The sequence below is a fragment of the Lissotriton helveticus genome, chromosome 12, assembly GCF_964261635.1.
Source record: "Lissotriton helveticus chromosome 12, aLisHel1.1, whole genome shotgun sequence".
Classification (NCBI taxonomy): Eukaryota; Metazoa; Chordata; class Amphibia; order Caudata; family Salamandridae; genus Lissotriton; species Lissotriton helveticus.
This window is the reverse complement of record NC_136073.1, coordinates 92709251-92730306: the sequence shown is the minus strand read 5'-3', so window position 1 is coordinate 92730306 and position 21056 is coordinate 92709251. Positions and strand designations below refer to the sequence as shown.

The 21056-nt window shown below is 42.1% G+C and overlaps 1 protein-coding gene across 1 annotated transcript in view; it reads right to left on the bottom strand.

The window, feature by feature from the left end:
- Window positions 1-1734: 1734 nt before the first annotated feature.
- Window positions 1735-21056, bottom strand: part of LOC144797917 (vomeronasal type-2 receptor 1-like) — a 39505-nt gene continuing 20183 nt past the window's right edge. The window contains exons 4-7 of the mRNA XM_078668718.1: window positions 13367-14194; window positions 3294-3521; window positions 2765-2888; window positions 1735-2660 (exon numbers count right to left, since the gene is read on the bottom strand). Of these exons, the coding sequence (XP_078524844.1) occupies window positions 1735-2660; window positions 2765-2888; window positions 3294-3521; window positions 13367-14194 (2106 nt within the window). The remainder of the gene's footprint in view (window positions 2661-2764; window positions 2889-3293; window positions 3522-13366; window positions 14195-21056) is intronic.

Genomic DNA, 21056 nt, shown 5'->3' with positions numbered 1-21056 from the left:
TGACTGTTGTGAAAAAGTTACATGTAGTGATTGGTGATAAAGACAGTACACTATATACAGAAAAAATTATTAGCAACTAAGAGTTTTGATGATTCTATTCCATGGAGCATTGGACTTGGGTAGACTTGAAAGCAGCATCATGTCCTAGCAGCAAGATTTTATTGACAAACAATCTTTGTGTCATAAATGAAGTTACAGATGTTTAAGCGGTTATTGTTCATTGATTGTGTGGTGATGACAAGACTGCTCAGTAAGGTAGAGTTGGGGGGTTAGTGGAAAGGAACCATTGATCTTGAAAAGTAAGATGGAGAAGACAAATTAGAGTTGTGTTAGAGATAGAAGATTTACCTCTTGGACTCAGGAAGTGACTAAGGGGCAGATTTATGATAACTGGCGCATCCCCAGGGATGCGCCAGTTATTTTGCGCCGCTGCTCCGCCACCCATGGTGCGCCGCATTTACAATGCGGCGCACCATGGGGTAAAAACGGCACAGATGCGTGACGCATCTGCGCCGTAAAGGTGGCGCACTGCTGGAGTTGCATCGCAAGCGCGACGCAGCTCCAGCAAGGCTCGGGGGTGCCTCATCTTTACAATGCTGCGTCAAGACCTACGCCTGCTTCAAGCAGGCGCAGGGTTTTGACGCAGCATTGACCTGAAAGTGACTGAGTGAAATCTTATAGATTTCACTCAGCCACTTTTGCGAGGCGCACCTGCCCCGGAACGCCCACCCTGCGCAGGAACGCCCACAAGTGGCAGAGGGCTTTACAACGTGACGCATCTGCCTAGATGCGTCACGTTGTAAATGGGTCGTAGGGATACGCCACGTTGACGCCGCAGTTGCGTGACGCAAACATGGCGCATTCCCAACATAAATCTGCCCCAAAGTGCTTTGACAGTGTTACAAATGGTAGGAGGCAGAGGGAATGCGGTTTGAATTTGGTTATTGGGAAAATGTAGGCCAGTGTTATTAAAGGCGTGGAAGGAATACAGTTTCAGTGTTGAGACAAAGAGAAGTGAGGGAAGAAGTTCAAGCAATGTAGTGGGGTAATGGAGCAGTTAGTACAAACAGGAAGGTTCCTAGTGAGGTATAGAAAGGGAGTACATGGCAGAATCAAATTAATAGGTTTGTGGTGGCCGAGAGGGGTCGATGGAGGGAGAAGGGCCTAAGGGAGGAACGATTTCTCTAAAGGGGCCTGTTGGTCCAGTAGTCAATTCCTAACAACGAGCTAGGAAAGTGTGACCATTGCGGGTGAAAGGTGGAAGATACAAATTACAAAAGAGAGTACATTAGAGTCTGAGGGTTTGTTTAACTTATCAAAACTAGGATCATAGACTCTATCACAATAATAACTTTCAGTCAATATAGAGATATGAGCTTCTCCTGCATACTGAGGTCTTTTAACCCCACAAAGTATATAGCCTTTTCCACTCTGGTATGTATGATAACTTCCTTATATATGTCAATGTATGGATCATAATAAATGACATGCAATGGACAGAAAAGAAATAAGCAAACCCAACAGTCTATGATGTGCATTAGAATTCCAGAAGATGCAGTTTAAATTCCCCCATTCTCATGGAAATTAATTGCCATGTAGATAATGACAGTGATACTCATGAATCCCAAGCCATTACCACTGCTTTGCAAAGGAGTTTATGTGACTATCCTTCTCTAAATCAAATCCATTTTGTTAATAACATGGATAAACACCTGCAAGGCAATCAAAGGGCTATCATACAACCTTAATGCAGTTTTTGGCTGTTCTCCTCCCCATTAAATGTTCCTTTGTGTTCAAATCTGGCCTTATCAGTATGATGTAGCACTTTGGAAAAAATATGCACCAAAGCATAACTAGAGTGGAGGACTGAATAGCAAAAGCCTCCATGGCCACCATGTACTTCCCTTTCGTGCTCAGATAGGCTGGAATGAATGAGACCCATACACTGAGGAAGGCAAGCATGCTGAAGGTTATGAACTGAGCCTCGTTGAAGCTGTCAGGCAGTTTTCTAGCAAGAAAGGCCACAATGAAACTGATGAACGCCAATACAAAAAGGTATCCTAACATGCTCCATAAAGCAAAAGAAGATCCCTCATTACATTCAATGATTATCTTTCCAGGCTCTGAGTGGAAGTTGTAATCTGAGAAAGGTGGGGACAGAATTAACCAGCAGACACATAGAAGAACCTGGATCAGGGTGCAAACACTGATGGCCATGTAGGACAATTTGTGTCCCGACAATTTTCTTAGGTTACTGTTGGGATTAATGGCACTGAAGGCAACAACCACTGTGATAGTTTTGGCTAAGATACAAGAGATGCAAAGAGCAAAAGTGATTCCAAAGTTTGCCTGGCGAATTAAGCATTTCTCTGGAGTGGGATAACCAATAAAAAACAATGAGCACAGGAAGCAAAGTGAGAGGGACAAGAGCAAAAGATAGCTGAGGACGCAGTTGTTTGCTTTAATGATGGGGGTGTTTCTGTGCTGGATGAAAAGTCCAAAGACGCTTATAGGTACCACTGAGAAAAAAGTACCGGTGACCAGCAATACGCTCCCCAATGAGTCGTTGTGAGATAAGAACTCTATAGCCTTTGGGACGCAGTGATTTTTGTTCCTATTAGGCCAAAGATCCAATGGACACCTGATGCATTCAGTGGAATCTAAAACAATAAATCAACCAGGCTATTTAGGAAACTTATTGACAGCCGTTATGCAAATGTTAAAGACTAAAGCACTTTGACATTTTTCATTTTTATTACTTAACCTGTTTGATTGGAAATTTCCCCTGCTGAACATGGGACACACTGGAAACAGCAGACAGGTTCTCCAGGCCTTGTAACTTTCTGAAAACCAGGAAAGCAGCTGGAACTGCAGATAGATTCAGGAACCTGAACACAGAAAGCAGAATATAGAATAAATATATTAATTTAGAAAGACTGGGGAGGCACAAACATTTTTTATATCATGTTTTTTTATAAATGAGGCAACAGCTTTTATGTGGGTATTGAGGATCTCAGAGAATAATAATATAAGCTTTTTGTATAAAATAGAATTTTATAAGTATAGTATTCCAACAAGAACTGACAAGTCTAAGTTCAAACAATATATCATAAACCAACCTCCCCTTGCCAACTCAAAATAAACTTGGAATATTTCCCTTGAATCTTTTGCGCCAACTTAGCTCTACCCATTGTCTAAAGCTAAGGGGAGACAATCTAACTCAATGCTTGGAGGTCCAGATTTTCACAATTATAGCTCACAAAAGAGATCTTGCAGGCTTCAAGTAACTGCACCTGAATGTTTCCTCCAGCCCAAAGGATGGCACTTGTGTTGATGTTTAGGTTCATTCCGGATGGTGCCTCAGAATCATAACTTCCCACCTTCGCATAGGAGATGGTGCCTGCAGCATTCCTTTGCCAGTTCACAACAGCGTACTGAGCATGGGGGTTGCCATTCTTGTCAAAATTCAATTTGCCACCAGCTTTTGTCCAAACCTGAACAATCTTTATGTAGTGGAGAACCTGCACCAGAGAAGCAATGGAATGGAAGATCATAGTTACACATCCAAGAGTGTCTTCAGGTTTTAGTGTTTTGAGATAGTGAGGAAAGTGTCACAATTCTTTTCTGTTTTGCTCATATGATCTAGAACAACAATCCAACTAGGATGGCTCTAAACCTCCTGAAAGTCCCCCCATAAATAAAGGCCAATCTTCCCAGTCAATTACCCCTCTACACATTATGGGTCCTGGCTCACCTGCATCTTCTAATCAATCATGAATTGCAGGGAACCCATCTTTTGTCCACTGCTTACTTACTTCGCAATAGAGTTGCATTCTTTATTTCACCATCTCATACATGTGTGCTTTAGAGTATGAAATAAGTTGCAAGAAGGAGGGATCCTCTTCAGTCATGTTTTACATTTCAACCATCTTCAATATAGCTATTCAGAGAAGCATTCCCCAAATATAAATCAGCTGTACAAGTAATTATTAATCCTGATAATTTTTGTATCTACTACTGCACCACCAGTCAAAGGGCCCATGGACAGTATTGGATTGGAAGGGTGGGCATTCGAAAAGTGCCTGAAGTTCACTGCCCGAGATGAGATTTGAGCCATTTTATTCATCCTGAGTCGCAGCAGCCATTCCACATCCTAGCACAGACTGTTGATTGGCTCATAGTCATTTGGTCTGCTTGCCCATTGCCACATACAAACTGACAATTGCCCAGCCCCAGCCCCAGCAGGCACAGCATGTGCTGCACACCCGCTAGCCCCAGCATTGAGGCATGACAGGGAGGCTTTGCCTCAGAAGAAGCTGCTTTTGAGCAGAAAAGTTCATGTTCACCTCACAAGGGGAAGTGGTGGGGGGCATTGAGGGCAGTCTGATTTTATCTAGGGTTAAAGCTAGCTTTCCTGCAGCCTGTGCAGTGCCCCAGGGCCGGTGGGAATAACCTTCCTATTCCCCACCTCTCCTATAATGGCTGCTCTTCTTCAGCCTCTGTATAAAGCCATTCAAATCAACCCTTTAAATACATTGTTTAAGGAGGAATGCAAGGGGCAGTGCTGCAGAAGCTTATCTTGTGACAGACAGGTAGGAAGACATACTCTGTAAAAGGGTTTTCATGTTATTGTAATATGAGGGTGAGCAGAAACAAAGGGTTCTCCATGGACCTAAAGATGAGCTTTAGCAGACTAGTGGATAAAATGCAGTGGAATTATATAGTATTAATTTCTATCCAATGTCACTAGCCCTAACAGGGTGTAAATACTTTATTTGCCACAATGTTCTCACAAAATGTTTGAACGAATGGTGATCCCGTGTGGGAAGCGCCCGCACTCGTAGGTCTGTAGGCTGGTAATTAACTGTGATGCTGGTAGGTAGGTGCTGTTTGGTATCCCCTCCTAAGTAAGAGGGTATGGAAATCAACAGAGAAGCGTTATACCAATTGTGGACAATGTCCCCAAACGCACTCAAAATAAAATATTTTCAAATAATTTGTATTCCTTTAGTTGTCAGTTCACAAAAAGAATTTGTTTTATTCAATTCCTTCTCAATTTTAGATCATTTTTTCAGTGATGTTATCTTCACATCATTCTTTTGTCTCATATTCAATTGATTGCCCAATGCATTTCGGGCCCTTAGCCCTTCTTCAGGGGCTTCACAATCTGATAAGGAAAGTATACACAACATTAGAATATTAACGGGTTCAACATAGTGCATTTTCATGATTAATCTGGAGCACAGGATGGGACGACCCGGAGGAGGGGCTAGCGGTGTGCGGTCCATTGCTGTTTCTCCCATGAGCCTCCCAAGCTGACGAGCTTCTGAACAACGCACCTGCGTGCTGGGCATCAAGGCCCGTGACGGTTACGAGGCGGCCTTCTCTTCCACCCCTATTGACTTTCTCTACTGATGAGGGAAGATATCCCGAAACCCGGGCCATGTCCCGGGTCTAGAGATCGGGGGAACAACAAGTATCTACTTGCACCTACATAGGTGAACCACTTACGAACTTTCCGTAATTCTTCGAACTGCAGGCACTACACATACCAGAGTGCTTAGGGGCGACCCGGAGGAGGGGCTAGCGGTGTGCGGTCCATTGCTGTTTTTTCTACATAAGGGCTCCCATGAGCCTCCCAAGCTGATGAGCTTCTTGACGACGCACCTGCGTGCTGGGCATCAAGGCCCGTGACGGTTACGAGGCGGCCTTCTCTTCCACGCCTATTGACTTTCTCTACTGAGGAGGGAAGATATCCCGAAACCTGGGCCATGTCCCGGGTCTAGAGATCGGGGGAACAACAAGTATCTACTTGCACCTACATAGGTGAACCACTTACGAACTTTCAGTAATTCTTCGAACTTCAGGCACTACACATACCAGAGTGCTTGGGGCGACCCAGAGGAGGGGCAGGCGGGGTGCGGTCCATTGCTGTTTTTTCTACTTTTGTAACCATCAACCTTATATCCCAAAAAGTATGCGCGTGACGTTCGTGTTATCTGCATAACAAAACTTGAAAAAAGGTTGAAAAAGTGATACGATTTCGAGTGACATAATCCACGTGTTTGTGGGAATAGTACCAGTGCAACAGTGTCAGAAAAAGTGAAGCGGAAAGGGAGTGCTAGTGAACTAGGTGAAAATACAACGATTCCTTCAAACGTTCCGTATTACTACGTATTCATGAGACGCGTGGAAGTGCATAAAAATATTTACAAGGACGCATCCGCCCGAGTTATCTGGAGGCGTTAAACAGAAATACAGTCAGCGTGATGACAAAACATCACAAGTAATGGATGAGCCCCAAGTAAAATGCAATACGTGAAAGATAGGATATACATTGCACCCCTTATCCTATGACTTTCACATTCACAAGGAGTATCCTTAAAGATTGTATGAACCTGGATAATGCAATGAAACTCCCTTGGCTGCGTTATGTTAGGGATACTTTTTATAAGATTGGCCTAGAGGAATGTTATAATACCCCAGATACTATTGAGTCCAATATGAAAATGATTATAAAAAATGTATACCACACTGAATTAAGGATGTCTGACTAGGGCAGGGGAACGTTAGATGATGAGGCATGTACAATCGCGTTTTCTGTTGACTAGATTTCGACTGGGAACACTGCATTTTTTAGTGGCCTATAACAAACAGGCTGGCTGGCGTGAGAGACTAGCCGCCGGTCCTTGTAATAACCTGGCCAAACAGAGTACAATTAATTTTATGTTGTTCTGTTCACTGTACAAATACCTTAGAGCACGTTTTATTAAACCTATATTGAACGTTATTAGGCCCTGCTCTTATCAAGAGGGATATGCCTATTTAAGGGCACTATCTACGGTTGTAATTTGTAGTGCAGTACTTAGTATTATTAGAACTGCATTTATAATCAGGCAACGTTATGAAATGTGAAAATGAATCTAATTTTAATCATTTTGCTAAGAATTTTCTATTTAGTCAATTGTACAAACCGAGGTTAGGATAGCTATTATGATTTTAAAATTGATTCATTTTACTGGTTTATTAAGATCTATGGAAGGGAACATGTGCACATTTTGTTAATTGTATTCATATGTTTTATTGTGTAAACTTTTAATGAACAAACAAACATACAAGAAAGGTATTTCATACAGTGAATATGCCTGGCAACAGTACGCAATGTGCATTATATTAAAAAAGTATGCAAGATTAGCACAACGATTTGAGAAACAAGGGAAAATGTGAGTGAGTTGTAGTAAAACGAGGAAGACAGAAAAAGAACAAGCATAACTAAGGAAACACATCAGTAAACAAGGTGCCCAACTAGACGATGCTTTTTCTGTCTACAGTTAAATTTTATAATATGAATAGATTAACACAATAAATGATTTCTTTCTTGTGTTTGCTTCTTTTGATTTGTAGTCTTTTTCTAATTGCATTATTCTTTATATTAAGGTATAAATATTCAGCAAGATATAAATTGAGGAGGCTCTGGAAATTAGGGAATTCACTGAGTACAAAGATTACACCTTCTTCAAAGGAATTCATATTTCCCCAGATATAATTGCGGGAGTGGTGGCTGGCAAAATAAAATCGCACGGTTTCCAAGGGAGCTGGATGAAAAAAAGAATACATATCAATGTTTGGTGGCTGTGGGACCTGGCCCTCTCTGCAGTGTCATCTCCAAACGTTTTGCAGTGGCACAGTGCCCAAAACATCTATAACCAGCAAAAACACGTGAGGCAACAGCAAGAAATGGAAGGGTGACCCACGCCAATGGTGCCAGGTCTAACACGTGTCCCCTCCAGCTGAAATGTGGGGAGAACTACCCTACCTCCTCGGAGTTCTCATCAATAAGGCGGAAAAATCTGGACAGATGATCAGCATTGGCGTGTTCTGTCCCAGGGCGGTGTTCCACCGTGAAATCCATCCCCTGTAGGGAAATGGACCACCTCAACAGGTTTGGATTCTCACCCCTCCTCTGCATCAACCATCTGACCTTAACCCAGCATCTGGGCTCTGCCAGCTGTGAGTTTTACCCTCCAAAGTGGTGCCACCCCAGCCCTTAACTCTTGGAAGTGGACCTGAAGGTGCTCAGCCATCCCTGCTGCTGGCCCCAGCAGAACCTTCACAGAGCAACACATCGCATCACACGACTCAGCATTGGAACAGCTGTGCATTACATCTCAGCACAGGACTTCATATCACAGCCCTGAAACTAGTTAGAACTGTTGTTGTGTGATGCATCTTAATGCAAGGTCCTAACATAGTCCATCAGCTCACCGGAACGACTACAGCATGATGCATCTCTACACAAGGACCTCCTATTGCCCACCACACGTCCTCCATGCAAAGACCTCTCATAGCTTCCCGGATCTGCCACTGCATGATGCATTTCCACGCAAGGACCTCACATCACCTCTGCTGTGCAACTCATCCTTGACATAGGACTCCATATCACTCCACAACAAGCCTTTAAGGTACTTTGTTCAGCGTGCTTAACTTTGTTCCTGCAGCCAGTCTGTGTTCCATCATGGTCGGCCTGACATTGTGACTTCATCCTGAGCTAGTGTGACCAGATAAACAGAACTGATGCTTTGTACTTGTTGTGCTATTTTTAATTAACTCTTTAAAATTGCATATCCCTGAGTCTACTGCTTGAATTTCTGGAGTATGGTCTTAAATTATTGATTATATTTTACTCTATGTTTCTATATTGATGTGGGATTTTCCTTGTGCTGTGTTTAACTTTATTACTGTGCAAATTGATGCACAAATACTTTACACATTAGCTCTAACTCTGTGTCAAGCTACAAGAGGGTTAAGGACAAGTTCATTTGTAATTTACATTTGACTTCACCCTGATAAAGAATGTGGTTGCTGATTGAGTAGGGTTCCAGTGATCAAACAGTGATATTGTGTTACTAAAAAGTAATCTGAGTCCAATTGGAGTCATTTTAAATTCTCCCTTGTTTTCCTTTTTCTAAGTTTGTGTTCCCTACCTCTTTGTCTTATATACCCAAGTATACAACAAATTAATGTTTGAAATGCTTGAATTTGTCTCAGCTATTGGTAATTACTCGAGCAGTATTATAATCCAATTATTATTTTACACATCATGCAACCTCAGGCTGGACCCAGCCAAATGCAACACCGTCGTGACCCAGCTGCAATAATGGCAGTCCCAACTGAACTGCAAGACGAGGTCCTACATAAACCAAACCACAAATAACCCAAGACCGATTTCACCCTTATTAGGGCTCATCAGTTGGGTATAGATTGGTTCCAGTGGTGGGGTGTGCACAAGAGACCCATGGCTGGGCATTCCCGTTCAACTTAGAGTGTCACACGATATTATACAAAAAGGTGACGGATGGAATGATTGAATTGTAAGTACTCAGGGCAAAATCCCAGTCCATCATTATTATTTTGCACACCAAGACTCCTCACTTTGGTCTCAGTCATATGCAAATCAGTCTTCACCCTGCTCCAATAGGAACAGTCCAGAACAAACTGCCAGGCCAGGTCTTCCCCGAACCAGAAAACAAGCAACTCAAGACTGGTTTTGCCCTGGTTATGGCTCATCAGTTGGGAATACCTTGGTTCTAGTCACACAAATTGCATCGGACCCACAACTGGGCATACTTTTTTTTTTGCTGACAGCTTTTTAAGGCAGGCTTCCACGTACAGAAACATATGACAGATTTCTATACTATTCTGTTTAGCTTCTTTTTGGGGTTTTGGCTGTAGAGTTACTGTATTTCAATATGAGACCTTTGATGCCTGAAACTAGCTTAGAAAGATACCTTTTTTCCTGCCTGAAACTCCTAAAGGCTACTTTACATACACTTTCCAATGGTCACTCAGCCTGGAGACCCTGAATGAGATGTGAAAACTGCTCCCCGGGCAGAGGTCTTGGCGTGGGAGGCATTTTTGTTCATTTGACAGGACACTTGGGCTGTTACCAGGAAATGAATTCATAGGAAGGTGTCAGATCACACTAGAACAGACCTCTTCATTTCTTCCCCTAGTCAGGCATCTACCAATCCCTGGCCAATATCTAGTTTAGAGTGGCCACAGAGGATGGTCTGCTCTTTATCCTGGCCACATCTCTGGTTGGGCAGGCAGGCTCTGCACATGGAGAAAAATGTTTCATAACTTTGGATTTTAGGAGTGAGGTTAGGTGAACTGTGGGTTTGTGTGCAGTAGAGCAGACAGGAACTGCTGCCTGAGTGAATAGGTTTTTCTATGGGGAACCGCTGTCCCATTGGCTAGAAAGGGTGAAATATCACCTTTACCCACACTCTACGGTCAGGGATGTATGACGTTACAACGCATGCTATTACAACGCATGCCTTTACGAAGCAAGTTTTACAACGCAAGTCGTTACAACGACTTGCGTTGGGGGCGCTGGATAGTGAATAGTTTAATTTACTATTCCAACTCCAGTCCCCGTGGATAGTAGGGAAGGTGTTGGAAACTATTCCCTATCCTAGAGCACCCCCAGCGCAAGACGTTGTAAAAGTTGCGTTGTAATGGTTGCGTCGTAAAGGTACTTCGTTGTAAAAGTTACGTTGTAAAGGATGTTCCCCACTGTCAGGCATAAATGCGACATCCCCCTGGCACCCTCTTCAGAACATATTAAAGACCTTATGATGATCCAAATATTAAATATCCTGCTGGTTACAACCTGAGTAACCCTGAAGGCCTGGACCATCTCCCTCTTGTACCTGGGGGGAAAGAAATAGCTCAAAGTGTCATACATCTGACCCACTGTTCAAGCTATAGAGACAGTTACAAGGGACCTTTTCCTGCAAATGCAAGTTGAGTAGTTTCCACTAGAACTACCCTGGATGGTGCAGTTGCCCACTGCTGAAGCGAGTCCTGACCCCCAAGTTTCTGAGGTCCTTGAACCCTTGGCTATGTCAGCGTGAACTTCTCCTACCAATCCTGAAACCCTGGAACTTAAAAACCTTTCCAAATTCAAGAACTCTGGAGGGCCAAGAAAAAACTGCCAAGATGATCTGCCAAGGTGCATTGTCTCTTGGCAGATTCAGTCTTCTCCCAATCTAAGCTTTTCCACAGCACCAAATCTGATTTAGCCAGACTCCATAGTGAAATTACATGCTCTTGTGGTGCCTCTTTGGCTACAGACTGCAACCAGACCCCACTAAAGAATTCTGAGTTCTGAAGAAGTGACTAAGTATGACCATAAAAAACTTGACTGGGTGAGACACCAAAAGTATGCCTGGCTAGATTTATTCCTTGATGAAAAATGTAAACTTCTGCCACTCACAGCTTTCCATCCAAAAGCCTCTAGGTTCACTGGGACCATGTCCAACAGCTTTCAGCTTTGTGGAGCAGCATTTCAGATACAGACTGCTGCCTTGCCTCCCTGAAGATTTTAGAATTCCATTTTTAAGACTAAGTTTCAAGGTAAAATTTCATCCGGGTCAAACCTTGTTTCTGTATCTGACCCATGCTTTTTCGTGGTTTTCTCCAATTTTATACGGGTCATGGTCTACCACGTCCAGTTGACCGCAATTGGTGTTCAACACTTTGGCTCTATTTTTATTTAAAAATTCATATCACTGGTTCCTCTTTTGGGGTTTTTGGTGTTTTCATGTAATTTTATTTATTTAAACGTTCTAATTCTTTAAATTTGGTTTGGAATGTTCATTATTTTTTTGTTTTGACTCTATTACTGTTTTGTTACTGCATAAATGCTTTACCCATTCCCATATATTTAGGCTGTCTAAACATTTTTTTTGTTGATGCGAGGTTAATTTACTGACTTTGAGCATTCACCATGACAAGAGGTTTAATTGTTACTGAAGGGGGCTAGACACTCTCCTTGACAAATTACCCAATTTCTGATGGTATAATTCCTCACACGTCTCTCATTACTTGAGCTCCCTCTACTACATTCTCTTTGCTATCTATCTCAAACAATTATTACAAAATACTTAATTCAAATATATACAAGGGTTTACACTTCAAATCTTCCAGTTGTACCCATTCCTTTCATCCTGTCTCAAACTGTGCTCAACCTCTCCATCCGCTCTTATTCCACTTCTTCCTCTGTGTGCCTCTGCAATTGTCAGTTAGTGCTCTAAATGCTCCTAAACCACACCACCATCTTCAATTACATTACTGATTAATCTAAATTATTAATTACTTGATGTCTTATAGTTTACCCAGAAAGCACACCTTTTTCATGAACCATTTCCCTACTTACACTAGACTTCTGTGTTCCAAAGAATTCTATCCCATACAGAAATTTGTGAATTTATGCCTTTCATTTTTTAATTATATATATGATTTTATTGACATAGCGGTTCATTTATACTACATTATTCCCCGGGTCGATAAATGCCCACCATAATTAGCAATGCCAATCTGCCTCGCTGAGATCTCCCTGCACTGAATACAGAGCAATTTGCTGGTACATATTTTTGGACCACTTTTGGACCACTTTCCCAATTTTTTGTTTCACTTGTACAAAATCCCTTAGCTGGAGTTTTTTTTTTTTAGTAAAACAAAAAATCTGTGGCTCTGATGTTCAAATATATTCTTCCCTGGCTATTTCACAATTGTTTATTTTCAAAGTCTTGCATGATAGTCCAAGGCAGGAAATGTTGGTGCTGGGTGTCCCATCCTAACCAAGGGGGAGTAGCATTCACTATGATCTACCAACCCACTGGTGGACAGGCTTCCAAGTCAAAGTTTTCCAATGCCTGTAGGAACCTTCCACTTCCCCATATCTAAATCCCGTGGTGTAGCCACAGGTTGGGTGATGGACCTTTCATTATTATTTGACAATATGCCCACATGTTGTCAGGCTCCAAATGAGACCCATTATTTTGTAAATGATGAATACATTAAACATTTAAGGACAATATGTTTCAAAGGAAGAATGAGATTAAAAGGCATTGATTCAACAAATAAGGCATTAGGCAATTTGGCTTCCCAACTCAGGGTAGTGAGGAGAGCCCATAGACAGTGGGTCACTAAATAAAGCTCACACCCCTTTCTTAGAGTGAATTCAAGTATAGTATTTAACCTTGCACACACCTTGATTGTCAGACAAGCCACACAGCGAATTAGGGCCTGATTTAAAGTTTGATGGACCCAGGATCACAAATGAGGCAGATATCTTGACCACCTTGTTACAAATGCATTACATTCTAATGCAGTTGTAGACAAGTGGGCAGGATATCCGTTATACAAATAATACAATAAATTGTGTGCAGTAATAATGTGTAGTGTGGTGTATAACAAGTAAAAATGTAGTGAACAATAACATCAATGTAAAATGGTACAGTAAGAAATACATATATGACCAAATAAATATTCTTCTATGTGCAGAGGTAAAATGTCTTACTTGCCAAGCTTTCAAATTACTTAAATCTGCACAGGTCCCCCGAATGAAAGGACTAGTATTTTTTTCACAGGACATTAAATTTTGTAAAGCTGTGGCGATGGCATAAACTGCCATGTAGGAATTGTAGGTAATCCCCTGGTGGGAGGCATTGTAATAATTCGGCAGGTTGCTCAGCTTCTCATCTCCTGTGCATAGATTATTGGTGCTAGCCCTGGAACCCAAGTGATCTTGCTTGTCCGGCCATTCACAGGCGAAAGCGTCTTCCCAAAACTCATGAATGAAAATGTCATCTTGATACTTTGAAGGGTGAACACTTTTGAGATATAAGTCAAATCCTGGCATTGCACCACCATGGATGGAAAACCCAATAGTACCCGTGACTATTTCTGAGTACTTAGTTACAGACAAGAGGGCAGATGTGGACCAAGCCTCACTGGCTATCAAAACCTTTCCCTTCACATTCTGCCTCATCATCTCATCCAAAATGATTGCCAGGTCTGCATCAGGGCAAAAGACAACAATGGCTGTGGCAGTTGAAGCACTGATCCTCCGTGTGATGTGAAAGGCATTTCTATCACTTTGTCCCAGGATAATGTTCTCAGAGAAAGCAATACAAACACCAGCTTTCATGAGTTCTTGCTTCACGATTTGAATGCCCTGTTGACCGTAATCACTGTCATCAGCCAGGAGGCCCACCCAGGTCCACCCAAAATGCAGTACCAACTGGCCGAGCCCAAGAGACTGGAAGTCATCGCTAGGGATGGTCCGGAAAAAGGAAGGGAACTGGTTCCGGTCACTCAAGAGTGGATTTGTTGAGAAATAACTGATCTGTGGCATAAATTAAAGAAGATGTATGTCAAAAGATTGCATTTAGTACACAAAAACAGAATCAAAAAGGCAGATTATTAGGACAAAATGTATTTTTATAAATCTTAGTTCCTATTCTGTAGAGGCATGCAAACTACAATAGGTATCTACTCAACAAGATTCATATTGACAATGGGTCAACATGCCTTTTCAAGAAGAAAAGTGAAATAACGAAACATTATTTTTAATTAGCCGACCATCCATCTTTGTGCAGTTATAAATCACAACAAAGGATAAAATCCTTTTTTTGCATCAATTTGCAACTAAGCAATCAGCAAATAAGTGTCGGTAGTTCACATAAACTTGTATTTAGGGATATTGGAACAGGGATGCATTACATTTCGAGATGTATCTGAATGTCGCTCATGTGATGTGCAATACCTTTGACAAAACCGACAATTATGGAAAGTATGGATATTATGCGATCATTAAATAAATCTGGAAACCTGGGTGCCTCTAGAGAGATATTACAATGAATGCTGTTACTTGAAGATTAGTAACATATTTTCTGTTACTATTGTTCCCTTTTACATATCAGTCACTTGACTATTTCCATGGCTAATACTGATTTGTTTGCCGGGGTTGAAAATTGCCAGTAAAGACCATGTTCCAATTGATGAAATGCTATACTTGTCACGCCACCAAGAAAGTATGTCACTCACAAAAATGATTTTGATCTAGAAAGTTCTGATGTATTTAAATGCATTTGAAGTTGGGCTACAACCCAATCCAAAAGGATTTACTGAAAATTACTCTCATTAGAGCTTTTGCTTTGAGAACAAGGCATATCTTCTTATTTCTGAATTCTGTGTATTAAAGTTACAATAAACAAGCATTGGCATAGCAAATAGATCGACATGAGCTGCAGTTGTCATTACTGTTGTCCTTCAAAAGTCTGTGTGCTACACTACTTTTTTCAGACTAGTCCAAGAGTTATTGTTATTGTAGTATGCTAATTTTCACATGGACTGTATATTTCACACATACATTGTGACATAACATTGTCTGCCCATTCATAGAATACAGGGCACCAGAAAAAACAAGATTGCATTACAGATCAGGATAGTTTACTCAGAATCAATCGAATGAGCTAGCTCAGGAGCATGTAAAGGTATTACTGATTTCACATTCCACTGTAATGAGCTGTCGAACTGGTTCACTAATGCATATATGGTTACACTCTTAATAATTATCTCACTGTCTTTAAAAGTATCTGAGATTATATTGTAAATTAACTATGAATGTAAATGCATTTTCAGATAATGAAGCACCCGTAAGATTATCGGTTTCTAATAAGGGTCATAATATAACATAATAGATACCAAAACCCAAATTGCACCCCAACCATGTTTAAATAAAAGTATTACAAGTGTGCTGCAAGTTAAGCAAAAGAAAAGTCAGTGTTCTTCCTGGGCAAAGTTTATGAAGGATTATTTGGTGAAACCGAGTACAGGATAAACAATTATGCAGAACTGTCCCCTTATGAATTTACATCTTGTAAAGTTTACGTTTTCGGTTTGCGCATCATGTTGTAATAGATGGATACAATTATACTTTGTTGCCTGCACAGTAAAAGAGGACATATTAATACAGAACAGTTCCAAATGGGCACAGTCTGGTATGCTTTGAAATAGCAGCAATTGGATAAACAAAGGCTACTCCAAAAGGCATTTATAAATAAATTGGCATGGGAGTGATAAAGCTGGAATGTTCCCTATGCTCTCATCTGAAGTGTAGTAAAGTGGGAGAATTTTTGAGAACCTACCTCAATTGATAATGTCAATCCTTGTCAGGGTAAACCACAAAAGTCACTAAATAAATCTGTGCTTAACCATTTAGTACGATTCAAAAAGAGGTTGGTGATGGACAGAGTATCTGAGTTAATCAGAACACTCCTACCCAGTCAACAGATCAGGGCTTGATCCATCACGGTTTTTTAGCTCACTGCACCATCCCAGTTCAGAACCTGGCTATATGCAAATTAGTCTGTCCCTGGCCCAGTGCATCATTGGAACAGGGCAGACCAAACTACCAAGCCAATTCTTTACTGGAAAGGAAACAAGCTTCCGGGGACCGGTTTCTGGCATTACAGCCGTCTTCGGCCCGGCTTGCTTGAATCCTGGTGGTGCAGTGAGCAAGGGACTCACATCTGAGCATACCCTTCCACGCTTGTGGTGGCCAAAACGATTCAAAAAGGGGGTGGTGATGGACAGAGTATCTGAGTTAATCAGAACACTCCTACCCAGTCAACAGATCAGGGCTTGATCCATCACCGTGTTTTAGCTCACTGCACCATCCCAGTTCAGAACCTGGCTATATGCAAATTAGTCTGTCCCTGGCCCAGTGCATCATGGGAACAGGGCAGACCAAACTACCAAGCCAATTCTTTACTGGAAAGGAAACAAGTTCCGGGGACCGGTTTCTGGCATTACAGCCGTCTTCGGCCCGGCTTGCTTGAATCCTGATGGTGCAGTGAGCAAGGGACTCACATCTGAGCATACCCTTCCACGCTTGTGGTGGCCAAAACGATTCAAAAAGGGGGTGGTGATGGACAGAGTATTTGAGTTAATCAGAACACTCCTACCCAGTCAACAGATCAGGGCTTGATCCATCACCGTTTTTTAGCTCACTGCACCATCCCAGTTCAGAACCTGGCTATATGCAAATTAGTCTGTCCCTGGCCCAGTGCATCATGGGAACAGGGCAGACCAAACTACCAAGCCAATTCTTTACTGGAAAGGAAACAAGCTTCCGGGGACCGGTTTCTGGCATTACAGCCGTCTTCGGCCCGGCTTGCTTGAATCCTGATGGTGCAGTGAGCAAGGGACTCACATCTGAGCATACCCTTCCACGCTTGTGGTGGCCAAAACGATTCCCATGATGCACTGGGCCAGGGACAGACTAATTTGCATATAGTCAGGTTCTGAACTGGGATGGTGCAGTGAGCTAAAAAACGGTGATGGATCAAGCCCTGATCTGTTGACTGGGTAGGAGTGTTCTGATTAACTCAGATACTCTGTCCATCACCACCCCCTTTTTGAAATTATTTTGGCCACCACAAGTGTGGAAGGGTATGCTCAGACATGAGTCCCTTTCTCACTGCACCATCAGGATTCAAGCAAGCCGGGCCGAAGACGGCTGTAATGCCAGAAACCGGTCCCCAGAAGCTTGTTTCCTTTCCAGTGAAGAATTGGCTTGGTAGTTTGGTCTGCCCTGTTCCCATGATGCACTGGGCCAGGGACAGACTAATTTGCATATAGTCAGGTTCTGAACTGGGATGGTGCAGTGAGCTAAAAAACGGTGATGGATCAAGCCCTGATCTGTTGACTGGGTAGGAGTGTTCTGATTAACTCAGATACTATGTCCATCACCACCCCCTTTTTGAAATTAACCATTTAGTAGCTTGCACAAAAGCAGTCAGGCTTAACTTAGAGGTAATGTGTAAAGTACCTAGACAGCACGCAAACAGCATTAAAGTGAAAACACAAGTCAAGAAAAAAACAAAACCAGTTTAGGAAAATAGAGTGAATTTCTACAATTAATGTGATACTAAAATGACAAAAATACAATCAGTAAGACGCAAGTTATGAATTTCTTAAGTTTTTAGTACGAACAAGCACCTACATGATCAAAGTGTCATCCGTGGATATCCAGTCGCAGAAAATGGAGCCAAAATCGACAAATATGGCTGACTACGATACAGTGTGTTTTAGACACAAGAAGTGGATTGGGCCAGGTCAGCTCTTCTTTCGGACTACATAGAAATTTAGCAAAAAGTATTATGAAATGATAAAGTTCAGCGGGGCAATGTTGCAGGCGGTGTCTGCAGTGGAGTGTCTTTGTTGGGGAGCCTTGGGTCGAAGCCACGGTGAAGATTTCCATGTTTGGACTCAGTCTCCATTTTGGAAGTCTAAAATCTCCAGCTGGGCGAGGCAGGCGGCTGTAGTCGAAGACAACTCCAGGGGCTTGTATACCCCTTTGGCGAAGGACCACAGAAAAGGATTTGCTGATGCAGAGAAGTGCATAGTATGAGCAGCAGTGAAGTCAGGCTGACAAGTGATGTACTTTGGGTGGATATATATGCAGGTTGGTCCCAGTCTCCTCCTGGTTCTCAGAGCGGTTTTATCCCTACATTGTCAATTCTGGATTTTGGCAATTTGGGCACCTTTAGCATGATAAACAAGGGTCTAGGGCTGGAGAGACAACACTTGGGAGATAAGGACTCAGACAGGTTGGGTCCAGGTGTGGATTTCATATGGTGGGTTGTTTTGTGTCTCTGATCTGAACAGGAGGCCAGAAAACTAGCCCTTGAAGTCACTTTGGTATTTCTGGGGTCAGGTGAAAATGCAGGGCTCAACAGCAGGGATGGTACTTGAGGGTTAAAGGCAGGCCCCAGGAAGCAAAGCACGACTTCCAGGTACTGCAAAGCAGTTGTGTAGAGTGCACAGAAAGTCATAGCAGCAGGTAGTCTTCTGAGAATCCTTTTGGAGGTCCAGGAGTGAACTGACGAGTGGGTCTGAGGGCTTTATGTTTATACCGGGCGTAGTGTCTTCCCCAGCCTGGGTACTCACCAATGACTATGTCTCATATGGAGCTTAGTATAACACATCTTTATTCATCTGTGTGTAAATGCAAACTCAACACTTTAAACCTGAAGTGACTTCCCTACACTCTAAAGCTTACATTACAGATCTGCGGAGCCCATCAGGTTCTACAAGGTTTACGTCATTGCTAACTATAAAGACACTACATCTTTCCCTCTCTAAAATATATATATATTTTTTTTACAAAGATATATAGAATGATAGCTCTTTATTGAGTCTTTGTGGCTTTCTAGTCACACATCCTGATTTTGTCATCGGAATCTGGGAACCGGTAGTAGAAGTGTCCGATTGCTTTTAGTGAAATTTTGGGACAATGTCTGAATTACTTTGGTGCTTTTTTATGTTGACCTTTCTTTGACCTGTATTTTTCTTCAAATGCGGCCAATCCAACATGCGCACGTTTCTCTTAGGTAAACATCAACATTGCACAACCACCTTTAACTTGACAATGATTTCGATCATCAACTTTGTTTGGTGTTGACTTGCCTCAACTGATATTTCGCTTGGCCTTGTGGGCGTGCCTTGATCATCGTATCGTGAATGTTCGGCCAGCCATTTTGTCTTTGCACCTTGACACATTTGCTTTTTCCTTTGCCTAGTAAACCATTACAAAATGATCTCCTTCCCACAGTCTTTGGAGATCTGTCCAATGGTGGGCCATGTACCTTCATGTGGAAATGAAAATCCACACCTGAAACACAACATTTTTCGATGGAGAGATCACACCGTGTCCATCTGCCTTGTGCTTTGGCATACTTTTCATGCTCAGGACTGCCTCACTCTGGTTACCTTCGGCCTCCATGCCAGCAGTTTGTCAATCAACATTTTTTTTAGCTGTGGCAGCCATGAGAACTCTCTCCAGACTAAGGGCATTATCAATGATGCCTTGAGACACTTTTGCACCGCCGTGTGTCACTATTTGTGATGCACAGGTGGTTTAAAAAATGCCCCATGTTGAGCCCTATTTATAAAGTGACGCATGTAAGCAGATGTATCACTTTGTAAAGCCCTAAGCTACATTATACCTGCATCAGGTATAATGTATGCATGGTGGGCTTACCACTGTAAAAAGCCCTCTTAGAAATGGCGCAATTAAATCTATTAGATTTCACAGCTCCACTTCTAGGACGCCACTGCATAAAAATCGTACGACTGCCTCATAGCATGTTTAAGACTGACGCAGGCACATTTAACATGGATCTTGCCAATTGTCAGGACACATTTGCTGGAGTTGCGTCACTTTTGCGACACACTCCAGTATGTGTCATTACTGTGCCTACAGATATGTCATAAATACTGACATATCTTTAGCTCCTTGCGACATGGAGCACAGTACATAAATACAGCTCATCCATCAGGTCGCAGGGAGGGCATAGTGAAAGCGGCTGCATCACTGTTTTCACGCAGCGATGTGACAGTTTTTATAAATGAGGCCCTGAGTGGTTCACTCAGCATTCATAATCTGAATGGATCTGACAGGCATGGGTCAATAACTCTGGGACTTATAGCTTTCTCATCATTAAATTGATTGAATTTGCAGTTTTTGATGAGTGTATCTAGTCTCTCAACAAATCTGTTGATGGTTTTACCACGTTCTGTAATTCTTGAATGAAAATGTATCTTTCATAATCTACATTTGGTATTGGATTGAACTGAGATTTGAAGCTGCTTTGATTTGACGGTATGTAATTTCTTCAGCTAGCAGCATTATCTTTATGTCTTTTTTCACATCTTAACTAGCAAGATTCTTGAGGTATCTGATAATCTTCTTGTTACCTGCATCTTGTATCGCATCAATTAAATCCTCAAATGTCTCTTACAAAGCAGTTCTTCTGTTGGCAATATTTAGCTTTTTTGCTGTATTGAATTATGGTGGTGGTTTCAAGAAGACGGTCGTATTGTAACCATTTATGAGATTGGCTGACACTGAGGGTGAAGTTCTCTCTGACACTGTCTGCTATCTGCTTGGCGTGCTTCATCCATACCAACTCTGAGGCCCTGTGCTGTGTTGACCTCTGGGTCACTCTGGATAGTCTGTGGAACCCTGACCTCCCACTTGGTCTCCATTGGAGCCTTTTACTTTTAGGATGAGCTTTGGAGTATGCCGCTTTGTGTATGGACGGCTCCTCAAGCACAACCTGGGCACTTCATTTACATTTAACCTGGGCACTTCGTCTGGGGTCATTCCATCCAATTCTGGGGTTTAATGACTGTCTTTA